A 24,418-nucleotide genomic window follows, 5' to 3' on the forward strand; every position below is an offset into this window, starting at 1 on the left:
CAGTATTTTTCCTAAACATGAACCACTGATACCAGGGGCAGCCTCTTGGGGGAGGTCATCACAATCACTCCTGATAGTGGCAGTTTACAAAGCACTTTCCATACCAGTGTTTTCTCTTGTCCTCAGAATAGCCATGCTAGAGACGCATTCTCATCCTAGCTTATGCTGACTTCGATTTTTTTCTATCTTATCACTGAACATCTTAAAAATTAAGTGAATTTCCCAGCATCTGTACCTAACAAATGGCAGAGCTGGGATTTGAATGCATCAACAAGAAGCTGTCTGGAATTCCACCATGGGTGGTGGACGGTTGTTCTTCTATAAAGCTTGGGCGTGTACAGCAGCAGCCTCTCAGCTCCCCATGTCCTCCCGCAGGACGTGCAGTACTCAGACATCGACTACATGGAGCGGCAGCTGGACTTCACCCTCAGCCCCAAGTTTGCTGGGTTTCCAGCTCTGATCAATCGCATGAAGGCTGATGGGATGCGGGTCATCCTCATTCTGGTTAGTCCTGATGTGAATATGTGCAGTCTGTTTCGGAGCAGGTATGGGCTTTGGTGGAGACAGAGTTATACTTTATTTCCATGTTGCAAGTAGATACATTGAAATGCAGTAAGAAAGGTGTATTTCCCAGGACTCAGAGAAACTCTACTGTGCAGGTAGAAGCCAGCGAGTTCACCCTGGAGGAGTTCTCCTTCATTCTGTTTCTCCTCCTTCTCTGGTTTTGCTTTTCCCAACTGACTTATGCTTTGATTTCAGGATCCAGCCATTTCTGGCAATGAGACACAGCCTTATCCTGCTTTCACTCGGGGTGTGGAAGATGACGTCTTCATCAAGTACCCAAATGATGGAGACATTGTCTGGGGAAAGGTATAATCCTAAGCTATGATCCACTAGTCCCCAGCCTGAGGGTGGGTCACTGTTAGTGGGTCACACGCCTGTGTATGTTATTTTTGGCCTTTTCTATTTGGGCCGTGAGGCCAGAAGCTCTCCTCTTCTCAATCAATATTTGTTGATACAATTAACGACTTTTAAGGTAATGTAACGTGTTATGGAATTCACTTTTCCTTTATGTCAATCCTACGTGATAGTCAAAGTATTATAGCTCCTAGGAGCATGGTTTGTGTAATAATTTATTAGGAAACACTATGTAAGGGAAATTGTCTGGTGCATCGCTACTGAACGTGTTTCTCTCCATAGGTCTGGCCTGATTTTCCTGATGTGGTTGTGAATGGGTCTCTAGACTGGGACAGCCAAGTGGAGGTAAAAGGGTGTTTGTAAATGTGGGTGGAGTCAGGGTTTGTAGGCAGGGGCAGCTGTTCCTGGGATTGTGGACATGCCTGTACCGTGGACATGGGCTTGGCAAGGGAGAAACACTTAGGGGATGTGTCTTGGGTGTCATTCTGTATGCCCATTACTTTATATGTAGTAATACTTTACTGGCCACTGGGATGTAGATATGTATTATTATCCTTGGAATTTAAGACCAGAGAGCTTAAATTATTTGTTCACAGTTTTAGGTGACAGAGTGGTGATTTCAATTCCAAGGCTGTGAGATTCCAAAGGCCCAAGAAATTCCCACTGGGCGATACCTCCTAGAGGTGCTGTCTTTTCTCTGAACTGGTATACTTACTGTTGTTGCCTTGGTTATCCCTTTTAAACAGTCTTCAACCCTCAAAGACTGACTAGGTCATTTTCTTTGTATATCTTTCTTTTTTTCCCCATGAACAGGTGTCTCCATCTTCATACTTATGAGTCCTGCCCCGAGTCCCACCATTCCTTGGGTTTCTCAACTTTGCTTTTACCTCTCAGTTTCCAGCCTTATTGTAAAACTTGCTCTCTCCTGGGGACGGTTTGTTGCTTGTAATGGATCGAAGTAGTCCATGCTTCTGGACCTGAATTTTTTTCCCAATTGACTAAGCATTTCTTGCTTGAATGAATACATGGCTCCTTACAGGAGAGTGGAGAAAGCAAAGGCAGAAGCCACAAGGCAAGAGTTGAATATGGACAGGGAAAGCCAGCACCTTGGAGAACGGCAGAACATTTTTATGAAGTTGGAAGGGGTCATCTGAGCAGTACTTAGGGAAGTTCCTACCTCATGGCTGGCCAGGTTCCCCACGTGTACCCCATATGGGATACAATTCTGACTCAGCTGTGGCTGATAATCTCTTTATTCTAATTCTCCAACCCCCACCCATCCCGTTGTTTCTAACCCTGCCTGATCTGGAGCTCTCAGTTTCTGGTGAAAGGTTCTCTTTGTCGGGTTTCCTGGTTCCTACCTCCATTTCCTAACAAAGGGCATCCCTGGCATGCCCACTTCTCTCAAGATTCTCCGTGATGTGACCCACTGTCTTCTCACATCCTCGACAGCCAGACGCATGTAGGCTGATCTGTTTCTGTTTTCTTATGTTCCTTTTTCTGCCCTTTTTCTAGACATGTGGGTTCCTACCTGCCTTTTATCTGTGCTGCATAAGAACTGGAGCTCCCCTAGACCAAGTCCTGTTTCTGTTGCCTCCCCCACCCTCCTCACCAGCATTCTTTAGCTCTTTAACTCTTACAATGGTGTGATTATCATAGAGGAGGCTATTTACTGAGACATACAAAGGACTGTAATGTTCCATAACAAACAACATGAGTATATTAAAATTGATGGACATTTCCTTGCTGCTTCTAAGTGGTGTGAACCCACTGTTAAACACTGAGTATGTATTTTATCCCAGGTTCTAAGCTGAGCATTGTGGGCAACATAAATATCACTCAGAAGAATATAAAACAAACTTCTTACTCTCAAAAATCTACAACGTAGTTAAAAAGTTGTATCTTGAATCTTTCTTTCAGGTTAAAGTAAAAACACTGCTTTTATTATTTGAGGGAAGAGGAAAATAAAGGGAAGTTGATGCATCCTCTTTAAGTCCTCTCAATTTATGTTACACACAGCTGTAGTTGTCATGTGATTCTGAAATGGTAGAAAACACTGAGGCGTACTTGTCTAATATCCGGAAATGTAATCTTATTCCTTCCTCCCCTCTCTCAGTGGGAATGACATAGGACGGAGTCCCTGGGTGTTTCTTCCTAACCTATTACCATGCATCTCATGTCTGCAGTCTCTCCCTGGCTTTGTCTTTGAGGAGTGCTTAGGAAATGGCAGGACTGACGTTGAGGGTTGGGCATCGAGTACATGAGGTCACTAGTTCGGGTCATTGATTGTCATCATCCACGTGTATATGAAGAGAACAGTTTTTGGATGTTTTCCAAATGCCGGGAAGGTGTGCAAATTGCACTAATTTCTCCTCTCATTCTACATTTCTCTAATAAGTTAATAACATTATTTAGGCCCTGTTCAGGCTGTCTGTCACCATGCAGTTGAAGTATTTGTGTGAGTTGCATTCTCAGTAAGTGCCTGTTTGCTGTCTTCTATATTTGTGTGGGACAAAGAAATTATATTTCTTTTTTATAGCTATATCGAGCTTATGTGGCCTTCCCAGACTTTTTCCGTAATTCAACTGCCAAGTGGTGGAAGAGGGAAATAGAAGAACTATACAACAATCCACAGGATCCAGAGAGGAGCTTGAAGTTTGATGGCATGTGGATTGTAAGTGTGTGTGTGTCTCTGTGTACCAGTGGCTCTTGTCTATCTTTGTGTGCCTAAGTATATGTACCACTGACCTTCAGTTAAGAGGATAGCCATTGTCCAAGGAAGACTTTGGACATATCAGACACTTCCTCCTTCAGGAGAGGAACAGCCCTGATAGCCCTAACACCTTCTACCAGACCTGACGCACGTACTGTAAAACCTCTGAGGCGGGACCAGGCGTGGTGGTTCACGCCGGTAATCCCAGCACTTTGGGAGGCTGAGGTGGGCTGATAACCTGAGGTTGGGAGTTTAAGACCAGTGTGACCAACATGGAGAAACTCCGTGTCTACTAAAAATACAAAATTAGGTGTGTGTGGTGGCACATGCCTATAATTCCAGCTATTTGGGTAGCTGAGGGAGGAGAATCGCTTGAACGTAGGAGGCAGAGGTTGCAGTGAGCCAGGATCGCACCATTGCACTCCAGCCTGGGAAACAAGCATAACTCCGTCTCAAAAAATGAAAAACAAAACCAAAAAAAAACCTGGGAGGCAATTGACTAGGAATTTCTGGAAATTTGATTGCCTCACAGCCACCCTGAAAGAGATATATTTTTTTACCCCTCTAGCCAGTCGTTCTGTAGGAGTGAATTCATCTTTCTAGCCAGTTCTCAGCAGGATTTGATGAAGCTCCCAGGGCTGGCATCTACAGGGATTACTGGATGTTGAACAATTTATTCACTGCTTCCTTGGCTCAGAATTGGCAGGACGTAATTATCTTAAAAAGTGAGGTATGTCTTTGTTTGGCATTTCTAGGATATGAATGAACCATCAAGCTTCGTGAATGGGGCAGTTTCTCCAGGCTGCAGGGACGCCTCTCTGAACCACCCTCCCTACATGCCACGTAAGAAGCCTTGGCCTCCTTGACTGGCAGAGCCACGACTGAAAGGATTACACTGGAGGAGCCCGAGGCCAGAGGTGGCCGCACAGCTCAGGGCACATCCTCATGGCTGCTGTGGTTTACTGGGGACCAGAGACAAAAGCTCTGCACGCGCTTTACCCAGCCGGGCATGTGCAAGTGACTAGATTCATTGAGCAAATTTCTTGAAATTTGTCCAGAAAGCACTTAGCGGAGCTCATGGCACAAAGGGTTCTCACAGCTGGGTTTCTTAGTTTTTAGGCTTGTGTGAATTCCATCACAGGAATTTCTTGTGTCATCAGTGAGTGGAAATTACTGGCTTCCCCTTATCATGGAGCTGATGGGCTTTGGAATTATAATTGGGTTCATATCTTGGCTCCAGAAATTGTTCTCTCTAGGAATTTTGTGACTTTTCACAGATTATGCGATATTTCCAAATCTCAGTTTGCTAAACTGTAAAAGACAGATAATGAGATCTTCTTCATAGAATTATGGAAATAATTGGCAAGTCAAAAGCCTAAATCAGAGCCTGTCATGTAGTGTTTGACAGCTGTACGTTCTTCCTGACACCTCTGCTTCCTTCAGTGAACTTGATGTTGTAAACACAGCAGGCGCCATTGCAGCTCAGAGCTGGGGGTGCTGTGCTCATGTCTCTTGGGAGATGGAGAGTGACACAGGCAGGACTGAAGTTAGTCTTAAGATCCAGGGCCCAATCCCTTGAAGAGAGGTCAGGGAGAAAGAGAAGCCGGGCTGGATTTCACCTCACCAGTTCTTCCTCCTCAGATTTGGAGTCTAGGGACAGGGGCCTGAGCAGCAAGACCCTTTGCATGGAGAGTGAGCAGATCCTCCCAGACGGCTCCCCGGTGCAGCACTACAACGTGCACAACCTGTACGGGTGGTCCCAGACCAGACCCACATACGAGTGAGTCTCCGTCTCCCTTCTCCAGCTGTCACAACCTATAGCGATTGCCAGTGACTGACATAGCTACCCTAGTTTTCCTTTCATTCCATTTCTAAGGATTAAGAAGATTCTCATAACTGTGTAATGATTCTTAATTAATTAAGCAAATGCTCATTGACATGGAGCCAGGCCCTGTGATTAAAAGTAGGAGGACAGATTTAAATAAGGCATGGTCCCACCAGTGAAAAGCTTAATGATCCTAGTGGGAAAGACTCACATGGAGACACCATAATGGTCACACAGGGCAGCCAGTGGAGCAATAACTTTAGTTACAGGAGGTGAAGGGAACACAGAGGACTGGGCATCTCTCCCCTTTATTTCAAAGTGAATCATCTTTGGAGATATTTTTATTTTTGGCCATTCTTGGTGGAGGGTAACTGGTATTGTACTGAATTAGCACAGTCCTGCTTTGCAAGCTCAATGAATAGTATGAATTCTTCTAAGAGGATCTTATAACCTTCACTGTGTTCCTCCTCAAATATAGAAAACTAAGTATTGAGGAAACCATTAGCAAGATTTAGTAATTCCTCACTATTTTTGGGTACTCCAGAGAGTTTGCTACAGTGAAGTTCTTTGTAAAGCACTGTGAGAACATGTGACTCGTTATCTGCATCATCTGGGATCAGTGGAGCCCCCATTACAGCTCAGAGTCCCATGTTCCCTCTAATCACGCAGCAAACATTGACTAGGCTCAAGGGCTCTGGGAGCAGAAGCTCTATGGCCTTTATTCCCTGGCCGTGGCCTCAGTTCACCTCCTTTTCCCCTCCAACCAGAGCCGTGCAGGAGGTGACAGGACAACGAGGGGTCGTCATCACCCGCTCCACATTTCCCTCTTCTGGCCGCTGGGCAGGACATTGGCTGGGAGACAACACGGCCGCGTGGGATCAGCTGAAGAAATCTATCATTGGTGCGTGGGCTCCTTTCCAGGGCCTGTGGTGGTAGGGCAGGGAGTTGGGAATCTTGGGGAAGAGGTAAGGAGGCAGGTCGTGAGAGCGAGCCTGGTGTGACACAGCTGTGCTTCTCGTTGCAGGCATGATGGAGTTCAGCCTCTTCGGCATATCCTATGTGAGTGTCCTTGGGTTCCTCCTAAGCACCAAGAAGGTGGGGACATCTTTCAGAAATCATCAGCGGGCTCCTTTTATTTCCTCTTGTTTCAGACGGGAGCAGATATCTGTGGGTTCTTTGAAGATGCTGAATATGAGATGTGTGTTCGCTGGATGCAGCTGGGGGCCTTTTACCCCTTCTCAAGAAACCACAACACCATTGGGACCAGGGTAGGACAGTGGCTTCTACGTCCACTGTTCTGTGTCACTTGAAAGACAATCTCCGTTTCTGAGCTAAGATTAACGCAGTCTGTATTTCCTGGGATATCTTTTTTAAAAGGTGTTTTTTTTGTTTGTTTGTTTTTGTTTGTGTGTTTTTTTTTTTTTTTTTGAAACAGGGATTTACTCTGTTGGCCAGGCTGAATCATGCAGTGTCCCAATCATGGCTGAGTGCAGCCTCGACCTCTGGCGCTAAAGCGGTTGTCCCACCTCAGCCTTCTGAATAGCTGGGACTACAGGCACATCCCAACGTGCCCACCTAATTTTTGATTTTTTGTAGAGATGGGATCTTGCCATATTTCACAGGCTGGTCTCGAATTCCTGGGCTCAAGTGATCCACTCGGTTCAGCCTCCAAAATTTCTGGGATTACAGGCATGAGCCACTGCACCCTTAAAACTTGTGAAGACCTGGTATCTCAATGAACCATATTCCTCATTGTGCTTTAGATTATTATTTTTTCCTGTATTTTAGGCAGAATTGTACCAAATGTTCCAAAAAGAATGTCTTACAGTGAAATTTTATCAGCTGTCTTAGGAGAGCTTTGGTGATTCTTTCCAGTCTATTAAGAATATTCTCTGGGCCTCATGTATAGTTTTCTTTTGATTAACTGTGAGTGATCTCCAATTGGAGTATGCTTTTAGTGACCTTCTTAAATCCCCTAGAAATTCCAGGGCGAGCTCCCAACACTGTTCTCTTTCTCCTTTAGAGACAAGACCCTGTGTCCTGGGACGCTGCTTTTGTGAATATTTCCAGAAATGTCCTGCAGACCAGATACACCCTGTTGCCATATCTGTATACCTTGATGCATAAGGCCCACACGGAGGGCGTCACTGTTGTGCGGCCTCTGCTCCATGAGTGAGTGTCCAGCAGGGATCCCGATGCCTAATGGATGACTTATTGCATTCTATGTGGTGGCAGTTGATATGCACAATGCTTCCAAATTAAAGACGTGATTGCCTTTTGACATGAGCTCTTCAAGCTCAAACTATACTTGATTACTCTCTTTAGCACAGTGCGATACATACCATAGGTCATGAAAAAAGGCTATTTATTGAATGACCAAAATTGAAGTGATGCAGTACAGCATAGAATAGTTTCATTCTGATTTGGCTGTGCAAAGGCCTATCTTTTGTAGCAGTTTTGTTATATGGACCCAGGTCACAAAAGAAGGATTTCAGCAAGAGAATTGAGGGAGGAGGGCCATCCTTGCATTTAAAATGTGCCACGGTTAAGAAATGAGGTAATATTTTACAGGATAGAACACATCTACATCCCAGCATTTCAGAAGTTTGAGGCACATCCCATGGGGAAAGCAGAGGCTGGGTGCTCCTGATGAAGCTAGGCCTAGGAACAAAGCAAGGATGGCGCAGGGGCAGCTGGATTTCTGACTTGGATCTGAACTTGAGGAGCTTCTTCAGAGCGTCGGGCTGAGGCTCTGTTGGGCTCTGTTGGGCACCTTCATTTCCCTTTCCAGGTTTGTGTCAGACCAGGTGACATGGGACATAGACAGTCAGTTCCTGCTGGGCCCAGCCTTCCTGGTCAGCCCTGTCCTGGAGCGCGTGAGTATGGAGGCCTCCGATGAGGGGAGGATCCCAGCTGTGAGGCTTGGGGAAAAGGACGAGGAGAAGGGGCCTGAGCTGGTGGGGGTCCTGAGACATGGTTTCTTATTCTACCTGTGTCTCTTCCTCTCTTTCTGAGCTGAAGTCCATCACTTAGGTGTTCTTGGCACTCAGCTCCTTCGTCTTTAAAATGAGCCTAACAATTCTGGTTCATAGGATGATCAAGAAGAAAACACCTCATGGAATAGTCAATGACACAATCATTTCTTCGTTAACTAAAATAATGAATAGAAGGTCAGATGGGGGCAGTATTGTAAAGAATTTATAACAGTCCTCTAGCACTATTACAACTTTTCAGAAGGATGACTTGACAATGTGTGTACTTGTATTGCTGCTGGCTAACCCTTCTCTTCCTCTGCAGGAGCTCCTTCCAGCAGTAAAAGCCATTTCTTTAGTTCTGTTGTTGATTAGACTTCTGATTAAAATACCAATTAATTGCACCTCCCTCAAATCTTTTTTTTTTTTTTTTTTTTTTTTTTGAGACAGATTCTCACTCTGTTGCCTAGGCTGGAGTGCAGTGGCATGATCTTGGCTCACTGCAACCTCTGCCTCCTGGGTTCTAGTGATTCTCTTGCTTTAGCCTCTTGAGTAGCTGGGACTACAGGCACGTACCACCATGCCCGGCTCATTTTTTTTTTCTTTTCTTTTTTTGTATTTTTAGTAGAGACGGGGTTTCACTGTGTTAGCCAGGATGGTCCCAATATCCTGATCTCATGATCCGCCTGATTCGGCTTCCTAAAGAGCTGGGATTACAGGCGTGAGCCATCGCACCCGCCCCAAAATCTCATTATACCCACAAAATTTTCTTCTGCCCCAGACACAACCTCACTTGTTTGTCTCTTTAAGAGGAAATGGGGTAAGGCTATGTCTATAAGCAAACAGTGATTTATTTTTTCCCGAAGTCCTGGATACCAAAGTGCTTTATGAAAGCCACTTGTTTTGGGTAGACAAATCTCCCGTTTAAAAAAGAAAACGGGAAGAAGGTTGCCCCATTGGTAACCTCTCGAGACATGAGGCAGATGGGTCCAAAGCCATCACAATTATTTCACCTCTTTCCTAAGCAGTTTGGTTACTCTGTCCTGGAAAATGGTGCCACTGCCTCACCTTGTTTGTGTTTCATTTTAGAATGCCAGAAATGTCACTGCATATTTCCCTAGAGCCCGTTGGTACGATTACTACACGGTAAGTTTTTCTGAATGTTTATACAACATGGGAATGTGGTAGAGAGTACAAAGGCTTTAGATCCGATAGACCTTAGGTCAAATGCTGGCTCTGTAACCCACCTGCTGTGTGGTCTTAGAGAAGCCACTTTAACCCTTGTAATCTCAGTTTTCTCACCTCCAAGTGGGGTAAGACCACTTTCCTCATAGAACCATTGGGAAATAACACATAAAGCACCTCACTCAGGGTCTGTTTTTTTGTGAGTGTTCTCTTTGTGTTAGTTTTTAACATTTCTTTATATCACTGCTGTTTACAATGTTGTGTAAAGGCAGATGCTAGCCAACATTTGAGATTGTGTTGCAAACTATAGTTTTTGTTTTTATTGTTGATATCTTTGCCTGCTGTAAGTTTGTAAGCATAGAGCCCGTTTTGTCTCTTTTGATTAAATATCTCCTTCCATAGCATAGATGCTCAAAGAAGGGCGCTGCACACAATTACATAAGGCACACAAGTGATTAGGCAATGTGCAAAACACACACAGAGGAATGGGACCCAACCCTTGTGTGTCTAAGTAGTGCAAGTGCATTTAGAAATGAGGAAACAATGAAGAGCTCCTTGCCACATAGTTTCATTGCTAGTATGATTCCCAAAGACTCAGCTGGGAAGCCAGGGTCTTCCCGGGCATCTCTGGGGTGGTGGGCTCTTGCTGGGACCCTGACAAGTCAGACCCTGATTCTTGGGGAAGAATCAAAGGAGGTATTTCCTTAATTTCTAACTAGGCCTCTTCTTCTGACTTTCTGAGGAGAACATAGTTGAGGGCCGGAAATACAACAAAGGGGTACAAGCAGGGATACAGGAAGCAGAGCATGTGCTGGCCCCTTTCATCCAAGGAGATTTCGGTGAGATTAGGTGAAAACTGGAGAAGGATGTGCAATTTTGTTCCTTCTGTTCTCAGTCCACTGGAGCCCAAGTCCTCTGCATAGCCCCAGACTCCTCTTCCTGCTGCTAGTCTGGATCTGCCCTTAGGGTGGTAACATGTTAAGGCTCTGCTATGTGCGTCCCAGCCAGGCGTTTCCCTAGGAAGAGGTGGCCAGCTTTCTTTACGTGAGACTGGCCTTTGTCCTGAGTGTGCATGTTGAGTCTCCCGTTCACTAACAGAAGATATCTTTGATGGAAGAGGGAAAGATAAAAGAAGTCATGGAGCAAGCTGTTTAGAAAAAGATGAAATTGGGCCAGGTGTGGTGGCTCACACCTGTAATCCCAGCACTTTGAGAGGCCGAGATGGACAGATCACAAGGTCAGGAGATCGAGACCATCCTAGCTAACATGGTGAAACCCCGTCTCTATGAAAAATACAAAAAATTAGCCGGGTGTAGGGGCATGCACCTGTAGTCCCAGCTACTCGGGAGGCTGAGGCATGACAACTGTTTGAACCTGGGAGGCGGAGGTTGCAGTGAGCTGAGATTGTGCCACTGCACTCCAGCCTGGGTGATGGAACGAGACTTTGTCTCAAGAAAGAAAAAAAAAGAAAGGATGAAATTTTTGATGTTTAATTAAAATGAAGATGAATCTCATAGTTAGGATTAATGAAGAAGTGTCACCGAAATTAATCTTCCCAAGTTTGGGTAACTATTAGTCATTCTAGAGCACAAGCTGGCAAACTATGGCCCACAGCCAAATCTGGTTGTTAGCTGATTTGCAAATAGAGTTTTATTGGAACACAGCCATGCATATTTGTTTGCTTGTTGTCAACAAGAACTGCTTCTTACCTGTAAAGTAGCAGCTCTGAAATGAGAGGATTTTGCCTACCAGGGGACATTTGGCAATGCCTGGAGATATTTTTGGTTGTCACAACAGGCTGGGGGTGAGTAGTCGATGCTGCTGACATCTGAGGATTCTGCTAAATATCAAAAGGCACAGCATAGCCCCATCGCCAGAGAATTGTCTGGCCCCAAATCTCAATAGTGCTGAGACTGAAAAGCCCTGCTCTAGTTGAGAACATGTAGGATGGAAGGGTGGTCCCTTAGGTTCTGATACAGGTGAGAGTGTAGCAGCTCTTCTTGTTACACATCAGGCAAATGTAGTTTGTACGGTGGAAGCAAAGGCAAGAGACCCTAAGAAGATATTATAGCAGCCTTGCGAGGTTTTATGCAGCACTGTGCGAATGCAGAATGGGTAATAGCAGGTATGTTGCAAAGGGTGATGAACAGGCATAAGTTCAGAGGGGAGGATGAGATGTCTGGCAGGATGCATCATTCAGGGAGGGGCCTGTCCTCTCCTTCATCATCTTTTACCTTCCTGTGCCCACAGGGTGTGGATATTAATGCAAGAGGAGAGTGGAAGACCCTGCCAGCCCCTCTTGACCACATTAATCTTCATGTCCGTGGGGGTTACATCCTGCCCTGGCAAGAGCCTGCACTGAACACCCACTTAAGGTGAATGACAGGACTCAGGTTTTCCTTTACATGTCATTTAGCTCAACCATTTGTAATGAAGTCCACCAAAATGTAAGCATCACTCTCAAACCCACATGCAATTCTACTCGACACTTGTTTTTTCTTTGTTTTGTTGTTTGTGTGTTAATCTTTTTCAGAGTCTATACTTTTTGTCTAATTATTAACAACTCTTTTAAGTCTAAGGGAGTGAGATGAAAGGTCTAAGAATGTCATTTTTTTAATCTCACATCTGACATGGAAGTCAAAATAAGAGCAACCACAATTCACAAGAGCTTTTCAGAAGCTGTTGTTTTAGAACTGTATCCAGTAGCTTTTGAAAGACTGTAATTCATGTCCTTCCTTAAACCCTTTGAATTTCTTTTCAAACACACTAACAGCCAGGTGGTCAGCCTCCTTGGTTTGCCAGGACTGATGCATTTTAGCACCAGAACTCTCCCCTCTTGAGTTGCTTCTCAATTCTGGGCAAACCAGGTCAGTTGATGCCTCTATCTGCCTTGGCCACACTGCTCACCCATGTTTCTTTCCTCTTGAATCACTTATTCTCATTTTAGGAGGGTCAGGATCCACTTTCCACCCTCCTAGAATCTCAACTTCCTCTTTCTTTTCTCCCGCTAAGAGATTTCTTTCTTGTGATTCAAAAGTGGATTCAAAAAAACCCTCAAAAGTCTATGTCACTGAATTTTCCTTTATACGTAATTGATTCCAAAATTATAGATTCCATCTGTACTAAAGAGGTGCGCATTTATATCTTCATGCCTTTGAGAGTATTAACCTATTTGTCTTTAATAGACTAGGAGTTCTTTGGAAGCCAGAAACCTGTCTTTTCTTTTGAACCTCTCTTACTGCTTTAATTTTTCAAATTCTAGACTTTTTATGATACTAATGGGAAATATCCCTAAATCCAATACCAGTTGGCTTCCATTTTCTAACTGTTCACCTTCAAGCTGTTCTGCACACTGATACCAAATTGATTTTTCCAAAATGAAAATCTCAACTGGTTGCTCCCAGGCTTGAAGTCCAAAGTCTTTCATTAATAGGGTATTCAAAACCAATCACAACCTGGTTCCATGTTACCTTAACAACTCTTATCTCCTGCCATACCTCCATGTACATACAGACCAGATATGCCAAAGAACTGGCGATTTCCCAAACATACCCATGTATTTTACTGCATGTGGGCTTTTGAATTTATCCTTTCCAACATCTTTGCCTGGTGTATTCTTGATGATCCAAATGAAACTTTACGTTTCAGCAGCAAGAAGTCTTTCCCTAATCTTCCAGCAGAGGAAGCACTGCCACTTCCAAGTTTCTGGTCATTTGTAATATATATTTTTTTGCTCCTTAGATGATTTTGTCTTTCTTCTTTAACAGTGTTAGCATTTCAATAGTAGTCGCATGCTCTGTGCATGAAAATTGTATTATCTGAAGTGTTTAGGGCCATGTAAATCTATTGTTAGTTCTTTGTTGCTGACTTTCCTTTATGTTGACTTATTACCTTGTGTGCTTGGTGATTTTTTGCTTCATACTGTGATAATCTTAAGCATCTAAATGTGGGTCTCCTTCCTCCCGAGATGATTTGCCTTCTCCTCTATTTGCAAGCCAGGAATTCCTTCCATCTGACATCACGTTAACTTCCATCAAGGATCCCGGCTTCATGTGGGAATCAGAGGTTCACATTCTGTACCTTGGATTACTAGGCTTAATAGCCCAATTTTAACCTTGCTATGGCAATTTGCCACATGGAGATTCTAGGTTTTGCTTACTAAGCACCCTTTGAGTTTTAGCTCAGTGTTTTGCTATCCTGTTATTGTTTTGGTCTGTTGAGTATATTCCTTACTTTCTTGCAAATCCAAGAACAATTTAACAGGAATATGTGTTGTAATTTATCTAGGATCAGGTAATATTTTACTGCGTAAGTCTCCAGAAGAAGATACAGTCTACCATATTTGTAGAACTGTGTTTCTGGACTCCTAGAATATCTTAAATTTGTGTTGTTTTCACTGTCTGCATTCATTTTTTAGTGCATGTGCCTAATTTTTCCTATAATATTGAAGGTCGTTCAGGTCAGGGGTTGTGATTTATGAATTTTTGTATCTCATTGACTTCCTAGAAATGACTTCTACTCAATACATGAATATTTAAAGAAAGCAGATGATTTTGTTGATAATGGAAACTAACTGTCTTGCATAGTGAAAGGCTGAACTGTGGAAGAATACAGTGGAGAATGTGAGTCCAGTGACAGACAGAGGAGGAACAGGAAGAGCAGGAAACTGAGAGGTTGCCTAGAGAGTGACAGAGTGAGGAGAGATTCCAAATAAAAATTGCTCTCTATCCTCTTCTTCCTCTATGTCCATCTACTCTACCATGTCTTTAAGTAATGTGTTGTGTTTCCTATTCTAAATTCTAAAGTAGATCATTAGAATGATTTGTTTTTCTTTCAAAAGAAACTAATAATAAATAATCAGATACATTACCGTTTAATAGATAGACCTTAGTGTATGTTGTTGCTTTCTGAGTATAAATGGTCCTTAGGCAGGCGAAAATGTATCTTCCTCACAGCACTGGACACTTCTCCTGAGGGCATCATTGCTAAAGTGATCTGACTGAAGCAGTTATTGCCTAAGATTTCTTTCTCTCCTCATACTCTGTATTCCAAATAGTGGTTGCAGAAGCAGCTTTTATTTGAGCTATTGCAGTGCCTCTGGTGCTTAAATTCTTGCCTCCAACGTAGATGTTATTGTTAATGTTTGGGGTGTTTCTATCTCCTGTGACACTGTTGATATTATAGCAAAATGCGTCTGTTGATTTTGTGTTTGTACCTCAAGAAACAGAACCATGTGCTGCTAGTATCTTTTCCAGTTTGAAATTTGATGGAAATATTCTCAGCTCAGTTGGCAAAATTGTCTGACTCCTGTCTTTGTCTCTTGAATCTTGTTCCCCACAGTCGAAAGAACCCTCTTGGTCTTATTATTGCCCTAGATGAAAACAAAGAAGCAAAAGGAGAACTTTTCTGGGATGATGGGCAAACAAAGGGTGAGCGCTGTTACAATAATGTTGCTGTTTCCCAACCTGCACCTGTGACTTATGGTCCTTCACTCCTGCTGGTCATTCAGCTGTGGGAGAAATCTCAGCAGGCACAGTAGCAAGAGTCACTTAAGTATTTTGTTTCTGGTTGCACCATTCAGGGATAGTGGTGGACGAACTACTGACTAAAGAAAAGTGCATTTGTATCTCTGACAGTTCTCCCATTCGCCAGTGATGTCTATAATAGGCTCTTATTTTATTGTCAATGGGTGCTTAGATGAGAAGGTTTCAAGACTGTTCCCTAATTCAATGTTAATGTCTTCCTCCGAAAATTCTTATGAGCAAATGTTGACGATATAAAAATCATGCACCTGCCAGTGAGGCAGTGAGAATATACTGTTCTAGTGTGTACTCAGCTAGCCATACATTTTAGCATATTTGTGGGTCCAGTATACTAACAATTCTTGTTCTTCAAGTTTAGGAAATACATTCCTTTGAAGCATATGCCTTGGAAGCCCTTGGAGGGGAATCCTTGCAATGTTCCGGTAGAAAAGAGAAGGAAAAACAATGGCTTGGCCTTGGAGACTCTTGTCCCTCTAATCCAATATGTAGATTAAAAATTAATTATTTATTTAGTAGTCAAATATTTTCCTGGCAAATAAAGATTGAATATATTTAAGGTGGACGATGTGAGGATTTAATATATGTAGGCATAGTATAATGATTACCACAGCTATTTTACTGAACACATCCATCACTACCAATGCTGCAGAGTGGATCCCCAGAACTTATTCATCTAATAACTGAAAGTTTGTACCCTTGACCATCATCTCCCCATTTTCCACTTCTGCAGGCTCTAAGAACAACTGTTGTAGGCTCTGCTTCTAAGAGATGAACTTTTTTAGATTCCACATATAAGTGAGATCACGCAGTATTGCACTTTCTGTCTCTGGCTTATTTCACTTAGTATAATGTCCCCCTAAGTCATTCATGCTGTTGCAAATGGCAGAATGTTCTTCTTTTTATGTCTGAAAAATATTCTACTGTATATATGTACCAGAACATCTTTATCTATTCATCCACTGATAGACACTTAGTTTGTTTTCGTATCTTGGCTACTGTGAAGAAAGAAATTAAAAATTTTTATGTAAGGGCTAAAATTGTAAAGCTCCTTGAAGAAAACATGGCAAAAAACCTCCTTGACATAGTCTTGGCAATGACTTTTTGGATATGATACTAAAAGCAAAGGCAAAATGCCAAAAAGTAAACAGGCGTGACTACATCAAACTAAAAGGCTCCTGCACAGCAAAAGAAACAATCAACAACACGAAAAGCCAAACTACAGAATGGATAAAAATGTTTGCAAACCATATATCTCAGAAGAGATTAATATAAAAAAATAAGGAACTTATGCAACTGAGTAGCAAAAGATCAAATGACCCAATTAAAAAGTGGGTGAAGGACCTGAACAGATGTTTTTCCAAGGAAGACATACAAGTGGCTAACTGGTATGTGAAAAGGTGCTCAACATCAGTAAATGACACAGGTATGCAAGTCAAAAATCACAGCGAGATGTCACCTCACACCTGTTAGCATGGAAATCATAAAAAAGAAAGGAGAGAAGTGCTGGTGAGGGTGTGGAGAAAATGGAATTTTTTAGACTGTTGGTGGGACTGTAAATTGTTACAACCATTATGGAAAATAGTATGGAGGTTCCTCAAAAAATGAAAAACAGAACTTCCATACAATCCCATGAATTCCCACTTCTGGGTGTATATCCAGAGGACATGAAACCAGTATCTTTAAGAGATATACTCACTCCTCCCATATTCATTACAGCATTACTTGCAACAGCCAAGATATGGAAACATTCTAAGTATACATTGATGAATGAATACAATGGAATATTATTCATCCAGAAGGTAAAGGAAATACTGCCATTTGTGACACCAGGATGTAGCTGAAAAGAGTGGGAGTGTGAAATCTGTTCTTCTGTGGTGGGCAGGCCAGAATCTGACTTGTCTTTCTGTCACTTTCAGATACTGTGGCCAATAAAGTATATCTTTTATGTGAGTTTTCTGTCACTCAAGTGAGTAGCATATTTTTATGAATCTTAGGTGTGGGCTTTGGACTGACCTTTAGCACATCTGTGCTTGTGTATCCTGTATATGTGTGATTAAATTTGTAACTTTATATGCATTATTGGCTATAGGTGAGCACATTTTTATTTATGATTTCATCGATGTTTTCAAAAGGAGGCATTAATATAGCAAGTAGTGTTTCTAAATATAGTTTTTAATTATCTGTGTGTTTTTATGATTGTATCAAAATAAGGTATTATCAAAATAATGTTGTACTTCTTGAGCAGACACTAGTAGAGAAAGCAGAGAGGCATTCATGGCAGTGGGGGGTATCCAGTCTGGAATGGAATATTTGAGTGACTTGAGAATCTGTGTGTTACAGGCATACCTTTATGCATAATTGGACTTAATTGTTTTGCAGAACCGCTTGGAGGTGAATATTTCACAATCAACCTACAAGGACCCCAATAATTTAGCATTTAATGAGATTAAAATTCTTGGGACGGAGGAACCTAGCAATGTTACGGTGAAACACAATGGTGTCCCAAGTCAGACTTCTCCTACAGTCACTTATGATTCTAACCTGAAGGTAAAAACCCATTTTGTTGAGATGGTACATTGAAGATTCTCCATAGCATCATGATGTTCCTTCTTGCCAAGTTTGCATGGGTCCGTGAAGGACCAGGGCACCTTTGAGGCCTGTTTTGTGGAAGTGAGAGGGCTGGGAAAAAAAATGAGGTGGCCAGAGCTAGAATGAGTTGGGTATTTTTCTTCTTATTCCCTTCTCTGCCTATCAGTGTTCCTGTCTTTCTAGCTGGTTTCACTTGCTTTTCCCAAAAATAGAATAATAATTATGATGAGGCAGAGGAACAGCAAAGTTGGAAAGTGGGGAATAGCCTGACATTATTAGACTGTGAATTTTGTATGACTAGCACAAATAAGATTTGGTATTTGAAAAAGGCCAGCTTGGATAGGAAACTTGTGGTCAGGTTTTGGAGGGTCTTGGATATCAACTTGATTTAATTCTCAAGCAGTCTCATATTGATCCTTGAATGAAGGCTGTGCTACTGTGTGTGAGCATTGTTGAGAGTGGGAGTGGGGGCTGGGGACTAGTAGAACAGGGAAGTACAAGATGGTTTAGATTGAGAGGAGACTGGGAGAAGGATGATAATCTTTAGAATGTGATTTTTATACTCCAGACAAGTGAAAACTTTAACTTGGGAAGTGTTGTTTAAAGAAGTGTCAAGATAAGAAAAACATATAGAAAAATATTAAATATTTGAACTAATGGTATTCCAGGAAGGTTTCAAAATTGGAGTCTTTGGGCTTAGAGAAATGAACATGCTGGGATGTTAGAAATAGAAAGAAATATAATGTTTTTTTCAACTTTTCAATTTTGCCGTTGCTAAAATTGAAACCCAAAGAAATGAAACGGAATACCTGACTTACCCTGATGTGATTATTATGCACTGTATGCCTGAATCAACATATTTCATATAACCCATAAATATGCATACCTACTATATACCCATTAAAATTAAAAATTAAGAAAAGAAATCATTTGTCCAACATTCTACAGAAATGTGGGCATGATAACCAGGTCATATGATTCTTATTGCTGTGTTCTTGCTACCACTCCACGCCAATGGGTGATACTGGTTTGGGGATTGGAGAGCAAGAGGATCAGCTCACTTTAGGATGACATCATGTGTCATCTCACAGCGGGCTAAGAGGAGTCAGGGTAGAAAAGAATAAGGGGTGATCACAACAGGTTTTATTTGACCTAACTGTTTTCATTATGCTATGTACAAGATTGTGCTAGAGGGGAGACATTTGACCTGTTGCTGCTCGATAGATTCTCCCAATGTGCCGTTCTCTTCTTATAAGCTAAAGTCATATATTGCTTGGATGGTTGAAAGTCTGGTCTAATATCTGTTTTTTTTTATTAAAAAAAAAAACCTCAGATCTTGCAAAGCCTGTCTCCTAAAGATGAATTTCCTTGTGATTTCCACATTCCTACAGGTTGCCATTATCACAGATATCGATCTTCTCCTGGGAGAAGCATACACAGTGGAGTGGGGCATAAAGATAAGGGATGAAGAAAAAATAGACTGTTACCCTGATGAGAATGGTGCTTCTGCAGAAAACTGCACTGCCCGTGGCTGTATCTGGGAGGTAACCATGCTGATGGGGTTCATGTGCATGAGAATCTCCACACCTAATCTGTAGTTTCTTAAGCATAGCAGTGGCACTTACATAACTACTTAAAATCCATAGAAAGGACTTCCTAAGGGACAGGATCTGGATGTGACAAGTAGGTGGGGACATGTGCGAAACTTTTTAAAATGAATATTTTGCTTGGAGACAAGGAATTGAAATTTATGTTATTGCCAAGTGATAAGTGATGGGCTAGTTTTATCATCATATAAAATGACTTTACTAACCCTGTTTAGGTTAGAGAACTTTAAGACCACATGCTGTGCTGATCTATGACTTTGGCCTTACTTTTCAGGCATCCAATTCTTCTGGAGTCCCTTTTTGCTATTTTGTCAACGACCTATACTCTGTCAGTGATGTTCAGTATAACTCCCATGGGGCCACAGCTGACATCTCCTTAAAGTCTTCCGTTTATGCCAATGCCTTCCCCTCCACACCCGTGAACCCCCTTCGCCTGGATGTCACTTACCATAAGAATGAAATGCTGCAGTTCAAGGTAAACACAGTACATGTATCAGGTAGTGATTAGAGCCTTTTCAGTTCCATTACCTTTTATTGGTCTGGGTCACAGAACCCTAAAATAAGTTAATCATGCTACAATAGACTATATCATTATCCAGAGAGCATTGAGAAATCATTGAGGGAACAATGAGACCTGCCCTAATTTTCATGTGGAAAAGATTACTGTGGCTACTGTTAGGAAAATGGTTGGGAGAGCAAGAGTGGGTATGGAGAGACAACTTGGGAGGCTATCAGTTAGGCAGGTCAGTTGAGGGATTAGGTTTGGACTAGACAGTGGAATGCAGGTGGAGAACAGTGGACCCGTCTGAGGTTGAGAAAGTTGGGTTACAGGATCTAGTGCTCGATTGCAAGCAGGTGACAATGGAGAGGGAAAATCAAGAATGATGACCGTGTTGGTATCTTGCATCTTAATATGCATGGTGCTGACATTAACTCGAATAGGAATACTGAAAAAGTTTGTGCTAGATCAATGTATGGTGGTATGTTCAGTTTGGGATGCTGAATTTGAGATTTCTGTAAAATGGCCATCAATGTGCAGTAATTTCATTCCTTTCCAAGATTTAATTGCATTTAAGGACTAGGGATGGACTAGCTGTTATGTCTATTTTTCTATTAAACTAAGCTTCTCAAGGACAGGAATGTGCCGTTTCCTGTTTGTGCTTCTGAAATCTACAGAACCTGGCAGATAGTTAGCGCTGTAATGTTATTGACAGAGTAAGTGAAAGTGGTCAGGACATTGTCACATTGCCTGAAAGGTTCTTTACAATCTGACATCAACCCGAATTCTGAGTTCTTGTTCATCCTCTAATGCAGGGAAGAATCTCTTGTATGTTTGTACCCTCCTTGTAACACTAGCCTGTTTTAGGCACCTAATGGGTTTGAAGTGAATGAACTTCCCTGGAGTTCTACCCTTAATCATTGCCTACTCTTCCTCTTGACCGTAGAGTAGCTCTTTCCAAAATATTTGCCTCCTTCTGGCCCACTTTAATTCTCTCTGCCTTCGTGGTTGTTATTCTTCACCAGAATGACTTGATCTCCTTTCTTTGTTTGGTTAATGACTACCAAGCTTTTAATACTCCAGACTGTATTTCTCCCGTGAGACCATCTCAGTCTCCCAGAAACAATGTTAGGCATTTCCTTCCCTAGAATCTCACTGCACTTCTACATAGCTCTCCCTTAGCACACATCACCCCGGTATTGTGAGCTGCTCTCTTTGACTTCTTATTCGCATGTGAATTTTGTAAAACCATAACACTGCCTTATTGAGCTGACATCCCTAGTGTCTTGTGCAGTGTCAGGCAGGGGATGTAGTAGGTACTCATGAATCAGTTTAGATACCACTTTCAGCAAGGACATTCTGATTATTTTAATCAAATAGAATTCATTTTGGGGAGACAGGTGTTTTTTGAACTCATAATGATTTTAATGTATTTATATATACTCATATACCCACAGAAAATAACAAGTAACATATTCATAAATACCACACTGATTCCAGAATGATTTTCTACGTTAGCACCAATGTCACAATGCGTATATTAATGCAGTAGAGGCCTTAGTAATGAGAAATGACAGACAAACATATTAAATCTGACATTGTTATTTGATGTGTTAAGTAAATCTCAGACATCATGAACTTAAAGAAGACAGAAACATAGCATCTGAACCTTTGTCCAAAAATCAAAAAGTTCTGCTAAGGGTATAGGTTTCAAGAGTAGTATTCTTGCCTAAAATTGATTTCCTCTGGCCTAGATTTATGATCCCAACAACAATCGGTATGAAGTTCCAGTCCCTCTGAACATACCCAGCGTGCCATCCAGCACCCCTGAGGGTCAACTCTATGATGTCCTCATTAAGAAGAATCCATTTGGGATTGAAATTCGCCGGAAGAGTACAGGCACTATAATGTGAGTGGCTTCTAGTGTGACTCAGAGTTGATGGCTACCTGCGCCTTCGCTGCCAGGTCCATTGTCCTTGGATGTATCCTGGTTCAAAACATCACATTGTCCACTTCCAGATCCATGGCTGAGTTGTTTCCTTCAGACCTGTTCTTACAGGAAATCTTTAGCATTCTGGAAATAATTACTGAGGCAGTTGAGCGTGCCTGAGGATTCATCCAACAAATGTTTATGGGGTGCCTTCTCTAGATTAGGTGCTGCTCCTTATAGACAGCTGAGGTTTCTCTTCTCATGACAACAAATAATAAGTAAATATCACTTTGAGTGCTATGTAGAAAATGGACGGAGGGGTGCAAGGGTGGAAGGCAGTGCTGGTGTGGAGTGGTCCCAGCTGTGATGGTGAGGAGTGCTTGGATTTGCATTGTGGAGGACCACTGAAAGGAGGCAGTGACAGAGGGAAACAGAAGAATGATGAAGAACTCCTGGGCTTTTAGTGAGGATATCTATGATATTTTAATCAAATTGAGTTTCTGTTTTGTTTGGGAGATGAACAGCTTCTGGGTAGGAATCAAGTGTTCAGTTGTCCTTGAAAAGTCAGCTGCTGGAAGCAGAGAGAAAAGCCCATTTTCTGTTTCAAATCTGCCTTTTTGTGTTTCAGTTGGGACTCTCAGCTCCTTGGCTTCACCTTCAGTGACATGTTTATCCGCATCTCCACCCGCCTTCCCTCCAAGTACTTCTATGGCTTTGGGGAAACTGAGCACAGGTCCTACAGGAGAGACTTGGAGTGGCACACTTGGGGGATGTTCTCCCGAGACCAGCCCCCAGGGGTAAGGACAGAGCACTTGGGATCTGTGTCTCTGTTTCTCTCCACCCACACTGCTCAGGCTTTGGGCTTCATCTTCCCAAACTCCACTTGGTCATCACATTCTGCTTTTATGCAAGTGGGCCAATTCTCAGGCTCCTTTGTTTCATGTGTTTAGTTTATGTGTCTAGTTTCATGGAGAAAACTAGAGCCATGTTAGCAAGCACATTTTTGTTGAGTTTCTTTCTCAGGCATAATATCTTTTAAACTCCTACTGCTTCTTCCCATGACTCTCCAGTACAAGAAGAATTCCTATGGTGTCCACCCCTACTACATGGGGCTGGAGGAGGACGGCAGTGCTCATGGAGTGCTCCTGCTGAACAGCAATGCCATGGGTAAGGCCATCAGCGCCTCCCTTATTTTGGGGGGTACAAATCATGCCTGAGTTAATTTACAATATGTTTAGCCTAACTGTTCCTTGAAGTCAAAATCTTCATTTTACGGGCACTGCTGTTTATTTTTTCTTTGTGTTCAGCCTTTGTGTTTATTTCAGTCTAATATCATGTGATAAGAAGATTTAACCCAACTCTCATTTTGATAAAAATCACATAAGAAGGGATAGTAACACCACATGGGTCCCAAATATCCTGGAGGGCAGCTCGTGAGAGCCAGTTATATAATTTGAATTAGGTTAAAACTATGGGTCAGAAAAGTTAGTCTGGTGGTATGAGGGTGTATGGTATGTTGGTAAATGACCTATCGGGTACTCTGCTCACTGGCTGGGTGAGGGATCCATACCCCAAACCTCAGCATCATGCAATATTCCCATGTAAGGAACCTGAACATGTATCTCTTTATCTAACATACAACTTGAAATGTAAAAATAATAATTTTATAAGAGTAGAATGACAAAATATAGGAAAGTACCCTAAAGAGAATCAAACCCAGGAATGGGACCTGTAGACTTCCACTGATCTTCTTCAGTTCTGTGAGTATGATAGAAAATGCCTGCTCTTACCACTCTATGATAGGGAGGGTGCAGGCAGATGGAGAATGTGTGGATTTCAGGGGTGATTCGTGACATGGAAGGTTTCTATCTGGCTTGGCATTTTTCTTCATTTTCAGATGTGACGTTCCAGCCCCTGCCTGCCTTGACATACCGCACCACAGGGGGAGTTCTGGACTTTTATGTGTTCTTGGGGCCGACTCCAGAGCTTGTCACCCAGCAGTACACTGAGGTAGGGGGAAATCCAATTGTTTATCAAGTAGTTATACAGCATAGTGTAACTCTCAGTTGATAACTGGAAATATTGGTCTTTCTCGGAGAGAGATTATAGAATGAGAAAAAATAAATACATTCTAATTATCATTAAATTTATAGCCTCTGTAAGCATTGCAGAATAGCAGAAGTTATAGTGGTACTAGTGGTGGTGCTGGTAGTGATAGTAGTGTGATGTTGGTGGTATTTGTGGTTATATGGTGATGATGGCAGTAGGGGCTGACGGTGGTGATAGTGATGTGGGAATGGTGATAATGATGGTGGTGGTAGTAGTGGTGTTGGTGATGGTGATGATAGTGGTGGGGGTGGTGGTAATGGGTGTGTTAGTGATGATGACGGTAATAGTGGTGGTGATGGTGACAAGGGTGGGGCTGATGATGGTGTTTGTGGTAGTGATGGTGATGATGGTGGTGTTGGTTATGGTGGTGGTGGTAGTGGTGGTGGTAGTGGTGGTGACAGTGAGGTGGTGTGAGGAGTGTGATGTTGGTGATAGTGGTTGTAGTGATAGTGGTGATGGTGGGGATGGTGGTTGGGGTGGTGGTGGGGGTGGTAGTGGGGGGTGGTGGTGATGGTAGTGAAGGGTAAT

The 24,418-nt window shown here is 42.4% G+C and overlaps 1 protein-coding gene across 1 annotated transcript in view; it reads left to right on the forward strand.

Moving 5' to 3' along the window:
- MGAM (maltase-glucoamylase) overlaps positions 1-24,418 on the forward strand; it is a 152,343-nt gene that overhangs the window by 52,672 nt on the left and 75,253 nt on the right. Inside the window, exons 31-52 of the mRNA XM_063708809.1 lie at positions 376-504; positions 760-870; positions 1,201-1,263; positions 3,458-3,592; positions 4,387-4,474; positions 5,273-5,411; positions 6,224-6,357; positions 6,481-6,515; positions 6,608-6,724; positions 7,480-7,628; positions 8,248-8,332; positions 9,518-9,574; positions 11,864-11,988; positions 14,954-15,042; positions 17,073-17,122; positions 17,536-17,703; positions 19,137-19,289; positions 19,627-19,827; positions 21,606-21,760; positions 22,410-22,578; positions 22,852-22,948; positions 23,679-23,791. Coding sequence (XP_063564879.1) covers positions 376-504; positions 760-870; positions 1,201-1,263; positions 3,458-3,592; positions 4,387-4,474; positions 5,273-5,411; positions 6,224-6,357; positions 6,481-6,515; positions 6,608-6,724; positions 7,480-7,628; positions 8,248-8,332; positions 9,518-9,574; positions 11,864-11,988; positions 14,954-15,042; positions 17,073-17,122; positions 17,536-17,703; positions 19,137-19,289; positions 19,627-19,827; positions 21,606-21,760; positions 22,410-22,578; positions 22,852-22,948; positions 23,679-23,791 — 2,562 coding nt within the window. The remainder of the gene's footprint in view (positions 1-375; positions 505-759; positions 871-1,200; positions 1,264-3,457; positions 3,593-4,386; positions 4,475-5,272; positions 5,412-6,223; positions 6,358-6,480; positions 6,516-6,607; positions 6,725-7,479; positions 7,629-8,247; positions 8,333-9,517; positions 9,575-11,863; positions 11,989-14,953; positions 15,043-17,072; positions 17,123-17,535; positions 17,704-19,136; positions 19,290-19,626; positions 19,828-21,605; positions 21,761-22,409; positions 22,579-22,851; positions 22,949-23,678; positions 23,792-24,418) is intronic.

The sequence above is a fragment of the Gorilla gorilla genome, chromosome 6, assembly GCF_029281585.2.
Source record: "Gorilla gorilla gorilla isolate KB3781 chromosome 6, NHGRI_mGorGor1-v2.1_pri, whole genome shotgun sequence".
NCBI classification, from domain to species: Eukaryota; Metazoa; Chordata; class Mammalia; order Primates; family Hominidae; genus Gorilla; species Gorilla gorilla.